At 42.8% G+C, this 23,764-nt stretch overlaps 1 protein-coding gene across 2 annotated transcripts in view; it reads right to left on the bottom strand.

Annotated features, from left to right (window-relative positions):
• FYB2 (FYN binding protein 2) overlaps positions 1-23,764 on the bottom strand; it is a 133,434-nt gene that overhangs the window by 70,967 nt on the left and 38,703 nt on the right. The window contains exons 2-4 of one of the 2 annotated variants that reach the window (XM_057542787.1): positions 16,247-16,985; positions 11,744-11,905; positions 9,922-9,952 (exon numbers count right to left, since the gene is read on the bottom strand). In XM_057542787.1, the coding sequence (XP_057398770.1) occupies positions 9,922-9,952; positions 11,744-11,905; positions 16,247-16,985 (932 nt within the window). Of the gene's footprint in view, positions 1-9,921; positions 9,956-11,743; positions 11,906-16,246; positions 16,986-23,764 lie in introns of both variants that reach the window. The other variant, XM_057542785.1, reaches the window with a different exon arrangement.

Below are 23,764 nucleotides of genomic sequence, written 5' to 3' on the forward strand. Positions count from 1 at the left end.
TGGCCTTAGGTAAGTTAAGGTGCATATCAAAGGAATGATTTCAATGAACCCAGGCTCTCTCACCTTCCCATACAGAAAAGCGCTAAATTCATTCACTTGAGATTTTTGTTTTTCCTTTAATTAGCAGAAATCTTTTGATATTCAACTACCTGATGTTTGCAAAGCTCCTCTATACCCTGGCTCTTCCCTTACCTCTTGGGAACAGTCTCTCAGAGCTATCTGAGAGGCTGTCACCCCGGCTTCAGTCCTCAACAAGTCCGCCAAATGAAACACAATTCTCAACTTTTAGGTTGTGCATTTTTTTTTCACTCGACAGACATCACCTTCAAGAAAGTCCTTCCCCTGCTACCTTTTCCCGAGAGCCCTCTTCCCCACCTGTTTCTATCTACCATAATTCTTTGCTTTATACCATTCTTAATAGTTGTTATAAATCTTTAAATTATTTCATTACTTTTATTAGTTTAATTCTGTCTCTTTTACTCTGGGGTCTTATACTGTATCACTCACCGCTGGGTCCCCAGTGACTAACACTACAGGCTCCCAGTGATCTGGGTCCTCCTCTGATGCTCACAGAAATACCGAAAACTCCTACTAGATGGACAGGTAGATGATGTCATCTCATTAATGTTTTCATTGAGCTCCTCCTCTGTGCCAGGCACTGTTCTAGAATATAAAGGCAGATGAGAGACAAGGTCCTTGAACTCAAGACTCTCATGGTCTCAAATAACACAGAAAATAAATAACTAGAATAAACATTATCATTGGAAGCATTAATAAATACTAACAGAAGAATAAAGCAGCCTTATATATGGAATAGATAGTATCTTGGGAGAGAAAACATGAGCTATAGTCAGGGAGGCTGACATTTCAGCATTTATCATTACCTTACATTATACCATCATTTGCTTATTTATTTTTCTTCCCAGCTAAAATGTATGCATCATGAGGGCAGAGACTTTTTTGTTTTCTGTTGGATTACCAGCATCTAAATGATGTCTGGCACATACTTGGGGTGCAAAAAAGATTCACTGAATGAATGAATGAATGAATGAACAAATGAACAAATCCTGCATGATGAGATGGAGTCATCAGGTGAAGATCTGAGAAAAGACCACTCTATACAAAGGAAAAAGCAAGTACTTCTGCCTGGTAAGAACATGCTTGTTGTATCTGCAGAGAAGCCAAAAGGCCAGTGGTCTGAAGACAGTGAACAAGGGAAAGAGGGGGTTAGGAGAGGAGCAAAGAGCAGCCAGAATGACAGGACCTTCTTGGCCCTTTTGTAAAGAGTCTGGGATTTTTAAATTTTATTCTAAATGTAAAATGGAGGTGAAGTCCTCAATGATTACTTTGATTAAATAAATATCAATATTGAATTCAGAGTGTAATGGGTCCACAGAAGAGGGGGAAGAGAGGAGACTGCCTTGAGGGCTAAAATAATAAGGACAAGCTTGTTGGCAGAGTGGCACTTGCTGGATGCTAGACTAAAAAGGAGAAGAGAAAAGAGAGGATTTCATGTGAATCCACATCTTCATAAGGCAGGAACCCTTACATGATACACAAGGGCAAATGAAGAGGTCAGATCATCCTCATTATTCGGCTTTGTTTAAATTAGAAGGATATGATATCGCATGTACAATCAATGCAAAATATACAGATAGAGTCTTGGAATGTTTAGTTATATCAAAGTCCATAGAGGGTAATTCATTCTATCTGTCCATCCTTCTCCCCATCAGTCTGTTTATCTGTCATTCCATTGGTCCATCACCTACTTAGTTAGTACATAATTAGTACATAATTATTACTTGCATGTCTACTTCCTGGGGAAACAAAGGTGAAAAAGACAGATGATCCATTCCCTCACTGAGTTTACAGTCTAACAGAAATGTCCCCAAATCCCTCATGTTGAAAAAATTTTGACACAGGACACTGTGGTTGAAAATATTTGTAAACACACAGTTCTGAGTTCACAACCTGGATAAGCTCTGTATTATCTTATACTTTAGGTCAAGTCATGAAATGTCTCTGAGCCTGTGGTTTCTCCTCTACAAAATGGGAATATTAGTTTTGCCCTCTTAAAATGGTTAGGGGGTTCAAATGAGTCTAATAGATATAAAGGGCTGAGCAATGCCCAGGATGTGCCCAGTAACCAAAGATTAGTTTTCACTCAACTTTTCTGAATATACCTATGTACCAAAAAAGGCTCCAAGTCTACAACTTGTGATTGTCTGATTTCTTCCTAAATCATGACCTTTTCCTTATCAACTGAATGCTACCAAAGAGAGAAGGCACCGCTTAACTCTAAGCACTTTCCACTGTAGCCAGCCTCCCTCACACAGATCTTTCTGCAAAGAGAAAATGAAATCCTAAGGCCACAAGTCTCTTTCTTTTATATATAATTTTATTTCTATTTTATTCACAAACTCATTTTTAATTAGAAAGAACTGGACAATAGGCAATGAGGACAGCGTAAGGGGTGAATCCACAGCTATGCCACACATGAGATGCTGTAAATATTTGTCAATTACCAAACAAAAAACAAGGAGGCCAGGAGTCTCTTTAACCTTGCCCTCTTTTGTCACAGGTAAGAGTCCCATGCGAATCCACAGTAAGGCGCCTGGGAGGCTGTGCTCTGGAGTTGGGCTGACCAGGTCAGACCCTGGCACTGCTGATGCAGTTACATCTTCCTGGATTGCTTAACCTGACTCTATGGTTAGAGAGTCCACTAACCACTTACTTCATGGGGTTTTTTTTTTTTTTTTTAATTATTATTTATTTATTTATTTATTTATTTGGCTGTGTTGGGTCTTCGTTTCTGTGCGAGGGCTTTCTCTAGTTGCGGCGAGCGGGGGCCACTCTTCATCACGGTGTGCGGGCCTCTCACTATCGTGGCCTCTCTTGTTGTGGAGCACAGGCTCCAGACGCGCAGGCTCAGTAGGCTCAGTAGCTCATGTCGCCTAGTTGCTCCGCGGCATGTGGGATCCTCCCAGACCAGGGCTCAAACCCGTGTCCCCTGCATTAGCAGGCAGATTCTCAACCACTGCGCCACCAGGGAAGCCCTTTCATGGGGTTTTAAAATGAAAGTGGGGACATAAACATAGGGCACAAGGCTTTGTCTATAAAAAGTGCTCAATAAGTAGAATCTTTAGGTGATTTTTTTTTAAAAGGAGGAAAACTTAAAACCATGAAAGAAGAGAAAGAGCCTAAGTAAATCCACTGTTCCCACCACCCTTGCCCTTGTGAAAGGCAGACGGAACAGCGCCCTTGGTATGTCCCTAAAGTCCAATTAAAAAGGGATAATAAGAAGTTATTGAAGTGGCTTGAGCTGAAGCCACCTGTATGTTCTGGATCTAAAAATTAATAAAGGCACAGTCTTAAAAAAAAAAAAAAAGTCCTTCTCTTTATTTTTGCCCCAAAGTGACTCAGTTTAACACACTGGCATCTTGGGGCCAACTTTCACGTTCCAGATATCATTATGAGAAGCCTACTTTGCTGTTGGTCATTGGGAGCAGATCTATACTAGTATTAACTACCTAAAATGCAGCCATTCATGGAACAGCACTGTAGTTGCAAACAATTTAAAAACTAGCCTTTAGAAGTTCTAGCGTTACATGCATACGGCACAACGACATGCTTGTTTTGTTAAATAGAAACCAATCCCCAATAGCTTTTAGGAAAGTTCCATCCTATGCTGAGCACTGATGACGTGCCAGGCGCGTTGTTAAATATCCACAGTGATGGAAACAGCACATCACCTACAAGTTCTAGATTCCGCTCTTTCCCTCCCATCTCACTCCCCACAGCTGATCCAGCAAGTGCTGGCTTTCCTTTAAAACATAACTTGAATCCATTCATTTCTTTATCTCCATTTCTACCCCCTTGTCCATGTCAAGTTATTTAACCTCTCTGTGACTCAGTTTCCTCATCTATAAAATATATAATAGCTTCATCTACTTCTTAAAGATTGTCACAAATGGAATCATTTATATACTTAGAACAGACACCATATCAGTGTTGATTGCTATTTTTAATGTTATTTTCATTGTTTCATTGTCACAATGGCTTCCTGGACTGTCTGCCTATTTCCACCTGCTTCTCCACTAAATTTAGTATTTATACAGCATCCAGATTGATCTTTACAAAATACATGTCAGCTCATGTCACTGCCTGGCTTAAAAACTCTCCTCTGGCTTCCCAATGCATTTAGAGGAAAATCCAAACTCATTCCACGGCTCCTAAGAATCACCACCTCCATTCCCCTAGAGCACTGTGCTTTAGCTGTGCTCCCCGCCTTTCTGGTTCTTGAAATGTGTAGAGGGTGGTTCTTGAGAATTCGCCCCAGCTGTTCCCTCTCCTGGAACATCTTCTAGGCCTTCCATAACTGGGTCCTCATCATTCAGGTCTCAGCCCAAATGTCACCACCTCAGGGAGGCTTTTCTTGATCATCCTACACCTCCTTTATTTCACTCCCAACCCCCTGTTATTATCCTAGTATGCTTTAAATTTTTTTCTTTATAGAAGCAGACTCACAGAGATAGAAAACAAACTAGTGCTTACCATTTGGGGGGGGCAATATATGGGTGGGGAAGTGGGAGGTACAAACTATAGGGTGTAAGATAAGCTACAAGAATGTATTGTACAAAAAAGGGAACATAGTCAATATTTTATAATAACTGTAAGTGGAGTGTAACCTTTAAAACTTGCATAAAAAATTGTTTTCTTTATAGCACTTACCACTATTCAAATAAGGACTACAGCTTCATCTTATTTGGCCACCATGTCATTTCTCTGTTATCATCATTATTTTACTTGAATGCTTTAGGAAAGGCATTTATTCCCCAGGTTCTATTCTTCCCGGTTGTCTAACACAGGTCCTAGACATAGTCACATAGTCTGCTCAGCCCTAGAAGATGCTTGTGTTTCCCACTCTGCATGTGGAAGAAATAGCAAAAACCAAACACAAAAGTATGTCCCAAAGTATTAGGTTGAAGGAGGCCATCCAGAAGATTGAAAATAGGCTTATATTATCTTTTAAAGACGATCATCAAAATGAAAATACAAAATTAAAAGTCCGGAAGAGAATATGGTGGAATCCTGAGATCCACGCACAGACCCTCGCGCGAGAAACAGTGTACTGTCTGAATCTTTTCTACTCCTGAAATAAATAGCCTCTCCCTGCCTTAGTGTCTAAATCAGAGATTCCCTGACTCAGGACTACCCTCTAACTCTTCTTAATAGGAGAAAACCCATATTGATAGCTAATGAATAAAATATTAGCCAACTCTGCTAAGTGCTGACATAGACCCAGGGCTGATTGCCGCCCTGGGACTACCCTGCTTTGCTCACAAACACAAATAGGAGCTGCTTATTCAAGAGGCATGCCAACCAGCTTGGTTTGCACGAAAGAGTGATGACAAAGGATAAACTCCAAAGAGTCATTTCATTAATGTGATATTAATATTCCAGAAATAAGAAGAAATGGAGAGGCCAAGGGTTGAAGAAACGAAGACTCATTGATCATCTTCTGTGTACTCCATGCTTTATATAATTTATCTCATTTAGTCTTTGTGACAATCAATGAAGTAAATGTTACTATGTTCACTTTACAGACGCGCATATCAAAACTCTGAGCTGTTGCATGACTTGTGTAAAATAGAGGAGTGGTTGAACCCATGCTAATCTGACTCCAGACCTGTACTTGCTCCATTACACAATGCTGCTTATATTTAATACACAACATAGAGAGGCCCAGAAATAAAAATGGCTATTCTAAATGCACTGAGTTCCTAACAAGAGGATTACAAAATATATCCACAGAAATACAGTGAAAACATAAAGACTCCCGTTTTATGAATAATGGTTGAAAACAATGACAGTTTGAGATTAGAGAAGAAAGCAGTCCTTAGACACTTTAAAAACTGTCATGTAAAGAAGGAGTAAAGACAACATCCATTGTACCAATAAATAGATCTTGGAGGGATGGTTGGGAATCTAGAATAAGGAAGTCATTTCTTTTTCCAGCCCAACTTGAAGGACTTTTGAATAAACAAACAAACAAATGTGTGTGTGGGTACATGTAAGATATTTTATACACTGCTGTATTCTCAATGTATATAAGAGGGCTTGGCATATAGTAGATGCTCAATAAATATAGGTTCAGTGGATAAAATCTGGCCCAACAAAGAAAAACACTGGACTCTCCAGGCAATGAGCTCCCCATCAAAGGATTTTTGAAGAGACTAAGGTTCTGAGCATGAATTCTTGCCTTTGGTGGGAGGTTGTATAACAGCCAAGCAAATGTTATTGAGCACTCTCTAGATGCTAGGTAATGCACTAAACGCTTTACAATCATTACTTCATTTAACCAACACCACAATTGCATGAGTTAGGAACTATCAATATCCCATTTTACATAAGTAGAAACTGAGGTTTGCAGAGGTTAAGGCATTTGTCCAGCACTACATAGGTGTTAAATAGTAAGGCTTAGATGAAAAGCCCAGATTTTTGTTAACATTATGCTGTACTAGCCTGGCTGCATTAGATAATTGCCAGGTCTCCTTCCAGTAATAAGTTCTGACATATTCTATTTCTAATCTAATATCTTTATTGAAAATTAATACCTGAACGTGGAAGATGTTCTTCCCAAACAAGCACCAGTTTCCACGGAAGTTGTATCTAAGGCTGCTTAGCATCATGGCATTTACTTGTTCAAACTAATTTCTCATCATTGACAAGATAAAGTTCAAAATCCTTAGCATGGCACTTAATGTATTTCAGGATCTAATGTCATCTCTTACTTTTCCACATCAGCATACTTCTTTTGTCTGTTTATATCCTCTTTTTTATTACTACCACCTTGCTTTCAATCATGTTCTAGCTCTATACTGAACATCCATTGCTCTGTCCTTTAGTCCATCCATCCGTCCATCCATTCATCCATCCATCTACCAACTACCAGTCAAGAATGTGGTTATTTCTGGGGACAAAACCCTGCCTTCACCTATCTTACAGCCACACAAAAGGGAACAAATAAGTAAGCCTACCTAATCCTGACCTGTCATACAGGATACATCTCAAGGTTTTTTTCCTTCTGTGAAGCCACGCCTAAGTATTTGGGTGCCTCTTCATCTCTTGTCTTTCACTCTTATAGCAGTATGGCCCATATCATAACCGAAGTATAGTGAGTCTCATTTTAGATGAGGTTAGGTTCTAAAGTCAGTGTGAAAGGACAGAATAGTGAAACTGTCCTTGTAAATCCCTTAGGAAGAAGGTGTCACATTAGAGGCTGACTACAGTTTCCCAATACTTGCCTATCACAGCAAGTTTGCCCCCCATGTTGAAATGGATGATTAAAGTGCCAGAGAAGGAGTCAGCTTAGTTTAGAGCCAAGCTGTAGGGAAAATGCATATCTAGCTGAACACTAGATTATGAGTGTGCTGAATCACACTCATAATCATACTGAGATGCTCACAGTATTTGAGGCAAGAGGGAATTAAGACTGACTCAGAGCACAGCAGAATTACATTGTCCCCTCAAACTGTGGTACTGAGGCCCATGTTCACTGAGTAAATAGTACAAATCATCTCCCAAGCCTTCTAAATTTTTTTCTCTCTTTCATATAAATACACATAGAAGGCGGCTCCACTGACCTACCTCATGCCATCCCTGAACTCTTTCAAATAGACAACTGAACCAGGAGTTCCTAGAGCACATGAATCTTTTCTAGCATCATTCAGTCTGTTCCTTGTTGAACAAGAGCGTCGTATCAAGTCCTTGGTGTACAAGATCCTGTCTCCCTCCCATTTCTTTCCATTCCTTACTATACTTTCTATACTCTAACTCAAGTAGTTCTAGTTTCCAAAAGAAGACTTGTTACTCCACACTTCCTGCCTCTGCCTATAGTATACCTTCCCATGTTTTCCAACAGATGTTTATCCTCAATACTTATTTCAAATGCTTCCTCTTCACTGTTAGGTTGATTGAATTAATGCCCCTATTCTTCACCCCTTCATGGATCCCTGCCCACTGCCATGTAAAACTTCAATGCCCTCTCACTCTGACTCAGTATCAGCAAAACTGTCTAGATAGTCTTCAACATGTGAGCCACACCAGCTGAGCCCAGCCCAGATCAGCCGAACCCACAGTTACTTTGTATACTGTTGATGTTCTGTTGGTATTATGCAGTATTACTGCAGCAACAGACAACTCATATGTTTTCTATAAAGACTTGCCTGACCCTCCCAAGGAAAAATGATCCCTCTGCATTTTTGCAACCTCTGAAACTTATACCTTTCTCTATTACAAAATGTAACACATTCTACTATTATAAACATTTAATGAATGAATAAGTAGTATGATTATTTATTTTTATGTTTAGTTCTCCTTCTAAGACTGACCTTCTTGAGAACAGGAGCATCTTTGTGAAGGAGTTTGTATAGTCAAAATAGTTTGGGCATACCTGTTAGTACAGCCACTATGGAAAACAGTATGGTGTTTCCTTGAAAACTTAAAAATTGAACTGCCATATGATCCAGAAATCCTATACCTTGGTATACACCTGAAGGAAGCAAAAACAGGATCTCAAAGAAATACCTGCACTCCCATGTTCATTGCAGCATTAGTCACAATAGCCAAGATATGGATGGACACCTAAGTGTCCACAGATGAATGGGTAGAGAAGATATGAGATATATACATATGTATATATAATCCACATATTATATATATATATAAATGTGTAAATGTGATAATGTTATAGATATATGAATGTAATATATTATAAATGTGATATATATATATATATGCACACATTTATATACAGAATATTATTAAGCCTTGAAAAAGAAGGCCATCTTGCCATCTGCAAAGACATGGATGAACCCTGAGGGCATTATGCTGAGTAAGATAAGTCAGACAGAGAAAGACAAATACTGCATGATATCACTTATATGTGGAATCTTAAAAAAAAAAAAAACAGAACTTGTAAAAGCAGAAAATAGAATGGTGGTTACCAAGGGCTGGGGAAAGGAGAAATCGGAGATGTCGTTTAAGAGTACAAACTTGCAACCTGTAGATAAATAAGTTCTGGAGATTCAATGCACAATATAGGGATTACAGTAAAAAAAAATAATGCTATATTATAAACTCAAAGCTGCTGAGAGACTAGATTTTTAACTGTTTGCAGCACAAAAAAAATAATTATGCAAGGTGATAAAGGTGTTAGCTAATACTACCGTAGTAATAATATTGTAATATATAAGTGTCTTGAACCAATACACTGTGCACCTCAAACTTATACAATGTTATATATCAATTATATCTCAGTTAAAAAAATAGTTTGGGCACACCTGGGTTGGAATCATGCCTCTGCAAGTGACAAACTTTCTGAGGTCAACTATCTTTAGCTGTAAAATGAGGACAGGGGCAGCAACTTTGCAGCTTTCTTGAGAAGAGGAAGTGAGAACATCTGTATACAGTAGCCAGCTGGATGCATGACACATCAGAGTGATTAATGGACTGACACTTCATGGCCAAAGTCTTACAATGAGCGCACCAAAACCAGAAGGTCCTTTGTCCCATTACCGATTCCTAACATCACACTGGCTGCCCACAGCACTCTGTGGCCTCTCATCTGATTTATTACCACAGAGGCCGATGTTTCAATTTACTGAACCCAACTGTATCATAAGTAAAAGGACCTCAGATGACCATCTTTGCAGCTTAACGCCAGCCTGGTTTTTAAATGCAGTTTATTTAATCTCTCATTTAATCAAAAGTTGCAGTTTGGTGCTTATAAATCTGCTCTTCCTGCAACTCTTCTGAGAAATACAGACACCTGGCGTGTGCTTATTGCCTGCTTTTGGGCAGGCTAAGCAGCCTCCTTGATGGGCTACGCTCCTACACAATTGAAAAACGGGTACTCACCTCTCTGGAGGCAGGTCGCCTTCCTCCCCAGCTGCTGCAAGATCAAGAGACAGGGTGAAAAAGAGGGGTTTCAGTGGCAGCCTGTTTAAGTGAATTGTTTGTGCAATGACCACACACCCCCGACCTCCTCCCCCCACCCCGAGACAAAACGTAGAAGGGCAGCTTACCTGTGCCCCAAGCCGCCCCTCGCCCCTGGCATCCGGGGACCTTTGGTCCTGCATGCAGTGTTCACCTACACTTTATGGTGCTTATTTATGAGTGCAATCTCCTGTATTAGACTTTGACCCCCTTGAGCCCTGGAACTCCTGTGGGCTTTACCTCTTAATCTCTTGTTTCTATCACAGAGCCTGGCAAAGAGAGTATAGCTGCTCAGTGTGTGCTTGAGTTAATGATAACAGTGCCTTTATCGAGCATTTACTGGTGTGCTGAGCACTGTTCAAAGTCTTCCCAGGCCTCATCTCATTTCTCCTCACAATCATCGAGTGTTATTATCATCCCCATTTTACAGATAAGGAAAATGAGGCTCAGTGAGTACCATGCCCAGACTTCTATAGCTAGTGAGGGGGGAGCTGGGATTTACAAAGCCCATTTTATTCCCCAAAACTTAGTCCTATGTTCTCTGTTCTCTGACAACCTTCTTCTCTTTCAGAGAGATGGTTTGAGGCCTGAATTATTTAATGTTTATAAAAGCCATACTGAGCCTTCTTTGACATGGAGGTGGCCATATTATCAAAGTATACTCAGAAGAGCTCGATTTCTCGTGATAGGATTTTCTTTGGGGATGAGACTTAAGATGATTTCCAGCAGTGGTTCTCAAAGTGTGGTCCCTGGGCCAGCAACATCAGCATCTCGCCGTGGACTTGCTAAAAAGGTAAACTCTCAGGCCCCAAACCAAGACCAACTGAATCAGAACTCTGGGGTTAAGCTGTGTTTTAACAAGTCCTCTAGCTGACTCTGATGCATGCTGAAGTTTGAGAATCACTGAGTTAAAGAAATTTCACCCTAAGTTTGCCCAAAGCAGTCTAATGAACAGTCAACAAACTAAGAATAAATGAACGAAGAATTAGCTCTTTTAGCGTACCATCCACAGGCATTCGTGGCCACAGTAAGACAAAGGCTAGCACAGCACTACACATCACCCCAAAGTGTATGTTCACCTTGTGTTTCACTAGAGCAAATGTAAGCAAAGGTGTTTACAGTGTCAACAGGATCGGGCTGCAGTGGGGGGTAAAAGGAGGGTGAGAAGGTTCCCTTTGCAAAGCAGAGGAAAACACACAAGAGCACAGAAGGATGGCTGCCAAGGATGCTGCAGGTCCCGGAAAGGACTAATGGGGGCAGGGGTGCGGGGCCCTTCAATTCATTCCTGAAGGCAGATCACAGAGGCCCAAGGGACGCCCAGCATGACCCCAGGTCAAGTGCACACTGACTTTCCTCTCTTCACTCCCTCCCCCCCTCCTACTGCCCTTGGTTGTGTTGACAACATGGGCTTTGTAGGAAAACAAAGACTCCCTGCCTCCCTCCTCAGCTACTTTTTGTTTTCTTCCTCTTGGACAGATTCCCAGTGATCAAATGCAGTGCTCTCAGGGGAAGCAGGCTGGCCCAGGAGCGATAAGGGGCCAATTCCCACAGATGTGTCATTTCACAGGCGAGCTGCCACAGCCTCTACGTGAGAATAAGCAGTGATGGATGTCCAGCCCCACAGAGAAGCAGTCCGGCACTGTCCCCTGGGAGTCGATGCAGAGGGGGAGGTGACGGGGATCCGGCCACGGGAGCCATGACTTCTGTTGGCTGGCTGTGCACGGGGCCCTGCACATTTCCTTACCTTCCCTGTGGGTCTTGGGAAGAGCAGGTGCCTGCCTCTGGAAGGCCTGGAGGTTCACGACCGGGGGCCTCGGTGGCTTTGCAGGAGGAGGACCCAGGGACTTGACGGAAGGCAGCGGCTTGGTATTGGGAAGTTGTGGATGACTGACATCCGGCTGGTTCTCTGAGCATAAATAGTCTAAAATGTAGGTTAATATTTCCATCTCATGGCTGGCCTCAGCCTCACTCCCCTCCCATCTATTCTCCACCCAGCAGCCAGAGCGTCCTGATCAAAATGCAAACCTGATCTTTCTTTGTTTTTTGTTTTTGTTTTTTAAATTTTTATTGAAGGGACTTCCCTGGTGGTCCAGTGGTGAAGAGTCCGCCTTACAACGCGGGGGACGCAGGTTCAATCCCTGGTCAGGGAACTAAGATCCCACACGTTGTGGGGCAGCTAGGCCCATGCGTCACAACTACTGAGCTTGCGCGCCCCAACGAGAGAGCCCACGTGCCGCCAACTACAGAGCCTGTGCGCCACAACTAGAGAGAGAAAAAACCTGCACACCACGACTAGAGAGAAACCCACGCACCGCAACTAGGGAGAAGCCCTTGTGCCGCAATGAATACCTGATACAGCCCCAAAAATAAAGAAAATAAATAAATAATTTTTTATTGAAGTATAGTTGATTTATAATCCATGTTGTGTTAGTTTCAAGTGTACAGCAAAGTGAATCAGTTATACATACACATACAGTCACTTTTTTTTAAGATTCTTTTTCCATATAGGCCATTACAGAGAACTGAGTAGGGTTCCCTGTTCAAACCCGATCTTGCCACCATCCAGCTGCCCAGAGGATGAAGCCCTGTTTCCTCAGCTGCCGTCCACTCACTCCATACTCTGGCGTTTAAACACCACACAGCCTCAATCTACATTTCTTTTCTTACCACACTTTACCACCCTCCTGCCCCAACCTTAAGCCCTAACATCTTTCGCTCACAACCACTGGCTTCTCAGTTTTCCAGATTTGATTTTTTTGTAGTTTCTATTTTTTTTTAATTTACTTTTTAAATTGAAGTACAGTTGATTTACAAAGTTGTGTTTATACAGCAAAATGAGCCAGATATATATATATATCTGGAACAGCATTCCAGATTTAACTTTAAAAGCCTTAAATAGCTCTCATGTATCCAAGATTTTGTTCATGCCATTCCTCCTGCTTCTGGAATGCTGTTCCCTCACTTCTCCCTTGGCGAACTTTGACTCATTCTTTAAGGCTCTGCTCCAATGACACCTCCTCTAGGAGGCCTTTCTTGATTTCTACCAGAAAACAAGCTCAGAATCAACCACTCTTTGTTCTGTATCCCCTAGCACATTGTTACCACTTCTGCATCAGTGTTGTGGCATATTAAAAGAGCTGGTCTATCTTCCCACTGAATGTAGGCTCCTCGAGGGCAGGGACTAGGCCCTAGTGACCTCCCCGCAGCACCAAGCACAGGGCCTGCATCAGGGGAAAGGGATAATGACTATTCCCTGAAAGGATTCTTCAAGCACTGATGACGGGCAACTAACATGGGAACCACGAAGAGCAGTAACAATTCGTCTCTGATTTCCGGGGCTCAATGCCTAGAACAGGCTTCAAGGCTGGCTTTGTGGTACCTGGGCACCTGTGGATTTTGCATCCTAGAATTTTCCAGGACAGTCCCAATTTCACGTATTTTGTCTTTCTGCACTGATAAGCCAACCAACAGAAATTTCAACATTATATATAAAAATTGTATCTGCCTCTTACACTGAAAATAGCACAAAATCTTATATAATTCAAGTGCCTTGATTTTTTGGTTTACATAATACAGTGGTTGACCACATGGCGAAACTAGAGAAGCTGACTAGTGTTTCACAAGTACCTCGGTGCAACCTCCTGAAAGCCCTGCTATCTTTTACAGGCAGGGAGTGGGGCTTCCTTCTAGCCCTACCAGCAGGGGTTACATAGTCAGGGCCAGAGTTCCATTCTTCTAAGGCTTGAATTATAAGCCGCAATGTCAGAGATTTTAGTCTTTATCAACTTAGAGAGAAGACAGTGAAAGTGAATGATCACTTACTAACTGAGCTCCTAATTTTTACCAGGCACTGTGCTAAGCAGTTTATGTAGGTTATCTCACTTAGTCCTCCCAACAGCTCTATCAGGTAGGTTATCTAGCCCTTTCTTGCCTTCCATCTCTCCTTCCTCCCATTCATCCCCTCTTCATTTCCATCCCTTCATCAATAACTATTTACTATATTCCAAGCATTGTTCTAGGGGCTGGGGCTAGAGTTAAGAGCAAGAACATATAGAGTTCTGCCCTCAGGAATTTTCATTCTAATAGGAGGAGGCTGATGAGAAACATGCAAACAAATAAACAGATAAGAAAATCACAGATGGGCGGTGGGAAGCGGGGGACAAATCAGGAGTTTGGGATTCATATACACACACCACTATACATAAAATAGATAACCAACAAGGACCTACTGTATAGCACGGGAACTATACTCAATAGTTTGTAATAACCTATAAGGGAAAAGAATCTAGAAAAGAATAGAAACACATATATTTGTACAACTGAATCACTCTGCTGTACACCTGAAACTAATACAACATTGTAAATCAACTATACTTCAATGAAAAAAAAAAAACCCAAAAAAGAAAATCACAGCAATCTATTAGTTCTATAAAGGAAATAATGATGATATGAAAGAATGTGAACTCTTGGTGATGAGGTAGTGGTCTTTAGATGGAGATCTCTGGCTAGAGAAGGCTTATCTGGGAAAGTGTCATTTGAACTTAGATCTAAAGGCAATTATGCAAAGATCAAAGAAAAGAGTTGTCTAGGAAGAGGGAACAGCAATTGCAAAGGTCCTGAGTCATAACAAAGTCTGTTCAAGGAACAGCAAGAAATCCAGGGTGTTATCTATGGGCTAGTGAACCAGGGAAGAGAGCAGGAGGTAAGTCAGAGACATAAGCAGGGACCCAAAGAAGCAGAGCTATGAAGTCAGTAAGTAGTTTAGATGCTATTCTGAGTGCAAAGAGAAACCATATAAGATTATAAGCAGGAGATCCATCCATCCATCCATCCATTCATTCAATCATTCAAAAAACACTTTCTTGAGGACCCACTGAAACTGGCCTTGTTCTTCTAGGTTCTGGGGATACAGTGGTAAAGAAGATAGTTTTTATCCTCATTTAACTTATATTTTACTCAGATAAACAAACAAATACATAATAATATACCAGATAGGGATAAGTGATACGAAGAAAACCAAAGCAGTGTAGGAAGATAAAGAATGCTGGCGGCGGGGTGGCTATTTTAGATAGAGCGATTTACAAGGTCCACTCACAGCAGGTGACATTGAGCTGAGACGCTGATGAAGTGAGGGAGTGAGACATCAAAGTCCTAGGGGAAACATGTTCCAGAAGAGGGATCTGCAGGTGCAAAGGTCCTGGGGTGGAAATAGTTTGGTGTATCTAAGGAATAGCAAGAAGGCCAATGTGGTGAGAGAGGAGAGGGTAAGAGAGGTAGTCAAGGAGCAAGTCATATGAGCCACTGTAATATGGCTGTGGTTGAAATGAGCTGGGGAGTGACACGATTGGATTTATGCTTTAGAGGATCATTGTGCCTGCAAGGAGGAGAGTACAATATAAGAGGGCAAGAGTGTGAAAGCAGGTCCAGGCAAGAGATGGTCCATGGTGGTGTAGACATGGGCAGAAGGCAGAAATGGAAGCAAGTAGAGGGATTCAGAACATACTCTGATGATAGAACCAAGAGCTTGCTGATGGATTAGTTGCAAAGAATGAGGGGGAGACAGGAATAGCGCATGACTCCTAGATTTTTGGCCTGAGCAACCAAGAGGATGGTTGCGCTATTTACCAAGACAAGGAAGATTGGTGATGGATCGATTGATAGGAGAGCAGACCAGGCTTTATGAAGTTAAGCAGATTGTCCAATTTCATGCACCTTGTAAGAAGTACAGCTAAGATTCAAATCCAAGGCTTCCCTGGTGGCGCAGTGGTTGAGAATCTGCCTGCCAATGCAGGGGACACAGGTTCGAGCCCTGGTCTGGGAAGATCCCATATGCCGTGGAGCAACTGGGCCCGTGAGCCACAACTACTGAGCCTGCGCGTCTGGAGCCTGTGCTCCGCAACAAGAGAGGCCCGCGCACCGCGATGAAGAGTGGCCCCCGCTTGCCACAACTAGAGAAAGCCCTCGCACAGAAACAAAGACCCAACACAGCCATAAATAAATGAATTAAAAAAAAAAAAAGATTCAAATCCAAGTTTGTCCCAACTGTGTCTCTGTATAATTCCAGGAGATTAATCCCTTTACCCAAACCTGGGTAAATTATAACCTAGCAAATGGGCCTAGAATACCTGTGCTGGAGTTTGAAGCAAACATTGCCCAGCTCACATATGTGACCATCCCAAGCCAGCAAGCTCTAAATTAGAAACACAGTGCCCCTTCCCCCCAGGCCTGTAGGGATTCGATTTCTCACCTGGGGCCTGGCTGGTGAACTCATCCTCATAGATAGGGTGGCAGGTGCTCCCTGCCAGGCTCCTCTCAGGACTGGGGTTTGCTCGGCTCCTCCTGCCATGTTGAGAAAGTCGAACAGTGGGATCTTCAGAGGTGGCACACAATCCTCTTTGGGCCATCAAGCGCCTCTGGGAAGGAAGGGTCTGGGCTCCTTTTCTTTCCAGCTTTTTCCTGGGCTCCTCTGGAGTAAGCCCCATGCTTTCCTGCTCTTCCAGATGGAAGGCCCTGCTTCCACAACTGGCAGGGATAAAGACTGATGACATCTCACTTTTCTGAGATAAAACCTCCCAGTTCCAGAGCTTGTTTCTGAAGCTGTTGTTCACCATTACTTTCTTCTTATTGGTTATCTCAGCATTTGACTGATTCACATCTAACAGCAGAGAAGCCTTCTGTGAATTTACTGAAGAAGCAGAACTCCCAGGAGGTTCCAGGGAATTAGAACATTTCTGAGTCTCGCTCTTCTGAGCCAACTTCACTTTCTGGGGTTTAAGAGGCTGGGAGTCACCACTGGCACAATCGGGTAGGGGCTCATTGTGGTTGGAAGAGGGGTGTTTCCCACTGGCCAAAGTCTTTGTGGACTGTCTGCTTCCAGTGTCACCCTTTTGAGAAACACCTTCTGGGAATTTAACAGGTCCTGGAAGAGATGGCGTATCAAGCTTTTGAAATTTGGCTCGAAGTTCCTTGAAGTTTCTTAACACTTCCTAGAGCATAAAAGAAAACAGTAATGTCTCGTTATTCTGGGAAGAAAGCAGCATGATTAACTGACTTCACTGTGCCTGCTAAGAGGCTGTAGGTGCTGATGTAATGCCATCACTTATCTGTTGAGTAATATCAGCCAGTAATGCTATTGTCGTTGTGAGGCAGAGTGAAAACAATTGTGTGCTCTTTGAAACACTTCGGGTATGTTTAATTTCTTCAGAACATATAAAGAACGCTTGTAAAAGAGATAGTACTAACAATTACCGATAAATCCCTTGATATAAACTTTTGGTGGCTCTCTGCTGCCTATGCAAATAAACCCCTTCGCGTGGCATTCAAGAACATTGGCAGAAGTTGTGGAATTATGATCTGAAAGAGGGCAGAATTATGATCTCCAGCCATAGGTCAACATAACTACACTTAAACCAAACAGGATAATTTACAGTTTTCCTAGAAACTTTATACTCTCCACCACCCTGACTTCGCTCATGTGTTCTTGCTTCCCCCAAGTGCATCCCCCGTATACTTGTCAACTGCTTTCTTTAACAGTAACGCCCACCTTCTCCATCAACATTCCCCCTGTGGCTGACACGTAGAGCTAACTCCTCCCTGACTCCACATTGCTTCCACAGCTCCTCATAACTTGGCTGTTGAACTTAACACCACAGGGTGGAGAAAAGAGCAATCTTTGGAACCTTTGGACAGGTCTGTGTTCAAATTCAGACTCTGCTCTTTATCATCTAGAAAAATACTTTGGGAAACTTGGTATCATCAGTGCAGTCTCGTCATAGAAATAACTTGCAAGTGGCAGAAGGATGAGGGGTGCTATATGTAAAGTGTCCATCACAGTGCCTGACACATAGTAAATAAAAGCTACTCATAAGAGACGAGATGACACTCTTGTATTTTTGACTCCCCTTGGGAGACTGTGTTCCACTTTCTAAATTCAGCTCAAATTCAGTATATGAAGATGGGGGTAGTAATAGCAGCGCAACGCTTTGGGCAGAGGAAGGGACATGCCTGGGATTATACAGTGAGTTGGTGGTCTACTACATAGGTAGGATTAGGCTTGACTCCTGCTCCTTGCTCTTCCCAGTTTCCCCCTTTCTCTCATGAGATTTAATTTACTTTTGTAAGTGCGTTTTGTCATTTTCTGTTGGAGGGGGAGGAGATAGAGCGTGGGAGGACATCTAATAGAGCCATTTCCAAAGTAAGAGCCACCATCTTCTCTTGATCATCTTAAAGGTCTTAATTTCATGTATACAGACAACCTCCATGCTACTGACTTCTGATTTTGCCTGCTGAAGGAATGACTGCTGGGGGACGTTTTCTCACTGTGTTTACAGTTGACTCACACTGTAGATTAGTTGACTCACACTGCACTCTGAAGATTTAGGAAGGGAGAAAAGTTGAACAGGAAATATGAAGCAGGTGTCTGGGAGCTTGCTTGCATGCTCTTCCCTCTTTCCTCCTCTCTCTCTCTCTCTCTCACACACACACACACACACACACACACACACACACACACACACACACCCCATACACACATTTATAGCTTTCCTCACAAATTGCCCAGGGTTAATTTCTTCCATTTCAACCAGCAGTCAAGTTGATTCCATTGACCTTCCTTTCCCCTGATGTGGTAGAAGCCAGCACTGGGCATGGAACTAGGAGATCTAAGTATGAGGCTCAGCTTTGCCATATTCTAGTCATGTGTCTTCGACAGTTCACTTTGCTTCTCTGAGCCTTATGTTCCTCACTATAAAATGCGACGATTCTACTAACAGTTCAGGGTTATTGCAAGGGTCACATGAGATGACAGATGTACATACCTCAGTGGTTAATATTTTTTAAATTGTGGTAAAATACATCTAACTTTAAATTTACCACCATAGCCATTTTTAAGTGTACAGTACAGTAGTGCTAAGTACACTCACATTATTGTGAATGTCCAGGACTCTTTCATCTTGCAAAACTGAAGCACTATATTCATTAAACAACAGCTTCCCATTCCCCCTCCCTCCAAACCCTGGCAACCATCATTCTACTTTCTGTATCTACGAACTTGACTACACCAGGTACCTCATATAAATGGAATCATATGTACTTGTCTTGTTGTGACTGATTTATTTCATTTAGCATATTGTCCTTAAGGTTCACCCATACTATAGCATACTGCAACATTTTCTCCAGACGCGCAGGCTCACTAGTTGTGGCTCACGGGCCCAGTGGCTCCGTGGCATGTGGGATCTTCCCAGACCAGGGCTCGAACCCGTGTCCCCTGCATTAGTAGGCAGTTTCTCAACCACTGCGCCACCAGGGAAGCCCCTGATCTTAATTCTTAAAAGCCCATGAGCCTGCCCCTTCTTCATGCCATTGCCACTGCCTTTGAGTCTTCCTTACTTATTGCTTAAAATGACTTCTTCTAGGCCCCTCTAATCTACCATTTACCCAGCTGTTAGACAAATCTGACTGAAAACATGAATCTGATCATGTATATCCCAGTTTAAAATCCTTCAATTTGGCTTCTTCAAAGCTTTCCAATACAGCTTAAACTCTTGCTTAGTACCTAAGGCCCCCCCGAATCCCAACTCTGTTAATTTTCTGACATCTTTTGGGCCCCTCCCTGACATGCTTTCTTCCTTCTGACTTCACTGAATTACTTACATTTTCCTAAACTTATTTTGCTCTTTCATGTCTCTATACCTTTGAATATGCTATTTTCTCTGCCTGGAATGCCCACCTTTCACCCAATTTCTTGAATTAGCAAATTCCTACTTGTTCAAAATTCAACTTGTGACACCTCAAAATATTCATTGGTTTCCTATTATGTGCTAGACAATAGGGTTACAAAGATGAATAAGACATTTCCTGAACCCTGATATCAAATCCAGACAAGGATGACACAAGAAAAGAAAATTGTAGGTCAATACTGATGAACATAGATGCAAAAATCCTCAACAAAATATTAGCAAACCAATTTTAACAGTCCATTAAAAGTATCATACACCATGATCAAAGTGGGATTTATTCCAGAGGTGCAAGGATGGTCAAACATCAGCAAATCCATCAATATGATACACCACATTAACAAAAGGAAGACAACAAAACATATTATCTCAATAGATGCAGGAAAAGCATTTGACAAAATTCATCATCTATTTATGATAAAAAAAAAATTCTCAACGAAATGGGTATAGAGGTTACATGCCTCAACATAATAAAGGCCATATATGGGAAGCCCACAGTTAACATCAAGCTGAATGATGAAAAGCTAAAAGCTTTTCCTCTAAGATCAGGAATCAGATAAGGATGCTCACTCTCAACACTTTTACACAACATAGAACTAGAAGTCCTAGCCAGAGCAATTAGGCAAGAAAAAGAAATAAAAGTAATCCAAATTGGCAAGGAAGAAGTAAAACTATCACTATTTGCAGATGACATGATACTACATATACAAACCCCTAAAGACTTCACCAAAAACTGATGAAATAAAATTTATATTTTAAGGCAAGACAAGAAAAAAACCAAACATAAAATTCTCTCTGTGTGTTTGTTTGGGCCTTCTCCCTCCCTAATATGCAGTGTGCATCTGCATTACACATTAACCAAAGCTGCTCAGAGATGGGAGTGCCTGCTCAACCATAAAGATCATTTATTCTTTCTCCTGATGCAAGCAGTGTAACTTCTTAAAAGAACAGTGTTCTTAGCCAACTCTGTAGGGGATCATGGTGACTTGCTGCTTACTTTGTACATGCTTACCTGGACTATGTATCCTTGGTGACCTTTCTGTAAAATATCAGTATGTCATTTTGATGTATGATCCTTTATCTCAAAAATGTATATGACTAAGCCTTTGACTTCTAAAAGGTGGAACAGTTTTCAGAGCTTTCTGAGAATCTGCTTTCTGGGTTATAATCTGCAGTTTGGCCCAAATAAAATTCCCTTCTTTCTTCTTAACTTTATAGTAATTAAATTTTTTTCAACAGAACTAATAAATTCAGTAAAGTTGCAGGATACAAAATAAATATACAAAATTCTGTCACATTTCTATGCACTAATAAGGAACTATCAGAAAGGGAAATTAAGAAACCATCCCCATTTCCAATTACATCAAAAAGAATAAAATACCGAGAAATAAATTTAACCAAGGAGGTGAAAGACCTGTACACTGAAACTATAAAACATTAATGAGATGAGGAGTCAAGATGGAGGAATAGGAAGACGTGGAGTTTGCCTCTCCCCACAAGTACATCAAGAATACATTTGAAAATGGAACAATTCTCACAAAGCACCTACTGAACACTAGCAGAGGACCTTGGACACTAAAAGGACAAGAAAAATCCCTGCCAAACCAGGTAGGACAAAAGAAAGAAAAAAAGAGAAAAGAGGAAATGGGATGGAAGCTGCACCTCTGCAGGGGCAGCTGAAGGAGAGGAGAGGTTCCTGCACTCAGAGAAGCCCCCTAACAGGTGGGGAGATCAGCTGGGACAGAGAGGGAGCTTCGGAAGCTTGGAGGAGAGCACAGTAACAAGTCTGTGGCAGGCAGGACAGAGTAAGACCTACATGGATGGTCCATGCTGCAGCCATGCATGGCCCAGCCTGAGTCACGTCTGCTGGCACAGAGTGGGGTTGGGTGCTGCAACATGGGGTTTGGAGAGCAGACCCAGGGAGAGGACAGCTGTTGGCTGCGAAGAGACAGCCTAAGGGGCAGGTGTAAGGAGCTCCACAACCGGGAATGTTTGTGGAAGAAGCCTGGGCCACCATAGAAGCCGGGCGCCATTGTTGAGTGGTGCACAAGGAGCTGGGCTGCCATTGCAGCCCCCTTTCCCTTGTGCCAGCCCCTGCCTCCATGGGCATTAGGAGGGGTGCCTGCCTGAGCAGGCTTGCTCACCCTCCCACCAATGCCTCCTCCAGCTCTGCCAGCCCCAGTGGGCTCACGTGCCCTGCCTGCCTCTGTCTCCACCCCTGCCTGCCTGGGCAGGTGCATGTGCTCTGGGGCAGCCTGGGGAGCAGACACCGGTGGGAGGAACACATGCAGAGGTCGGGCTGAAACCACAGCTGAGCCCCAGGGGCCATGCAGCTAAGAAAGAAGAACTGAATTCTCACCTCACGGCTGCAGAACTGTGGATTTACACTGCCGCTGCTGGCTTTGTAAACCCAGCACCTGAGGAACATCTGAATGGATGAGTGATCACGCAGCTGAGGTTGGTCTAGCTTTAGTAGGCACGTACATGCAGGGATTGGACCAGGCCAGAATCTGAGCTGCCTCCATAGCTCCCACAGGGGATCCATGTACATGATTACTACAGTCTTGGGACCTGACTTTGGTGGATCCGTGTTGGTGGCCTGGTGAAAACAACTCCTGAGAGACACTAGGGCCAATTGCTGGCATACCCACAGTTAAGGTGGGGCTGAGAGCAGTTCCAACAATAGTGTAATTTGTGAGCCAGCACAATGGGTGAAAAGTGACACAACAGAGTACACTCACAGGTGAACAGCTCCAGAGAAGGAAAACTCAGTGGCTTCTTTCCCAGTGGGAGTGCTCCAATCCCACCTACCTCACACTGCAGATCAGAAACATAGCCCAGAAACAGATCTGGGGGCCTCTACTCCAGCAACCAGGGAGCAGACCCTGCCTCTGATAGGGCAGTAACAACCACAGAGCATAGGGGAGGCCCTGCTGAATATCCGGTGCAGGCTCAGTTCACCACAACATCAGTCACACCGCCTATCAAGGGGATAATGGCCAGCATACACTGAGGAAAGAGGGGGCAGTCATCCATACTAAAAACAGCCCTTGCACCAAAAAATATTAAACACACACAGACTACATTGGGACGTTCTCACATAAAAATAGCCCTCCAAGACAGTCTGAGGGTCAGGCATCAGGAGGAAGAACCCCCCAGCGCATTTGGCTTTGAAGGCCAGTGGGGCCTGAATGCAAGAGCTCCAGAGGGCTGGGAGAAACAGAGACTCCACTCTTGGAGGGTGCACACAAGACCTCACATGTGCTGGGACCCAGCACAAAGCAATACTTACATAGGAACTGGGGTTAGATCTAACTAGGGGTCTGGTAGGGTCTCCTGGGGAGGCAGGGGTTGGCTGTAGTTCACTGTGTGGGCAAGGATACTGGTGGCAGAGGCCCCAAAAAATATTATTCAGTGTGAGCTCTCCCAGAGGTCCCCAACTGGGCACCAAGACCTGGCCCCACCCAACAGCCTACAGTCTCCAAAGCTGGAACTCCTCAGGCCAAACAACCAGAAAGGTAGGAACACAGCCCCACCCATCAGCAGACAGGCTGCCTAAGTCATAATGAGCTCACAGATACCTGAAAACATACTCCTTGACACGGCCCTGCCCATCAGAGTGACAAGACCCAGCTCCACCCATCAGAGAGCAGGCACCAGTCCCTCCCACCAGGAAGCCTGCACAAGCTCCTAGACTAACCTCATCCACGACAGGGCAGACACCAGAAGCAAGGGGAACTACAATCCTGCAGCCTGTGGAATGGAGACCACAAACACAGAAAGTTAGACAAAATGAGATGAAAAAGAAATATGTTGCAAACAAAGGAACATGATAAAAACTGACCAGAACAACTAAATGAAGAGGAGATAGGCAATCTACCTAAAAAAGAATTCAGAGTAGTGATAGTAAAGATGATCCAAAAACTCAGGAAGAGAATGGAGGCATGGATCGAGAAGATACAAGAAATGTTTAACAAGGAGCTAGAAGATTTAAAGGACAAACAGAGATGAATAATTAAATAACTGAAATG

The sequence above is a fragment of the Balaenoptera acutorostrata genome, chromosome 1, assembly GCF_949987535.1.
Source record: "Balaenoptera acutorostrata chromosome 1, mBalAcu1.1, whole genome shotgun sequence".
In the NCBI taxonomy this organism is placed as follows: domain Eukaryota; kingdom Metazoa; phylum Chordata; class Mammalia; order Artiodactyla; family Balaenopteridae; genus Balaenoptera; species Balaenoptera acutorostrata.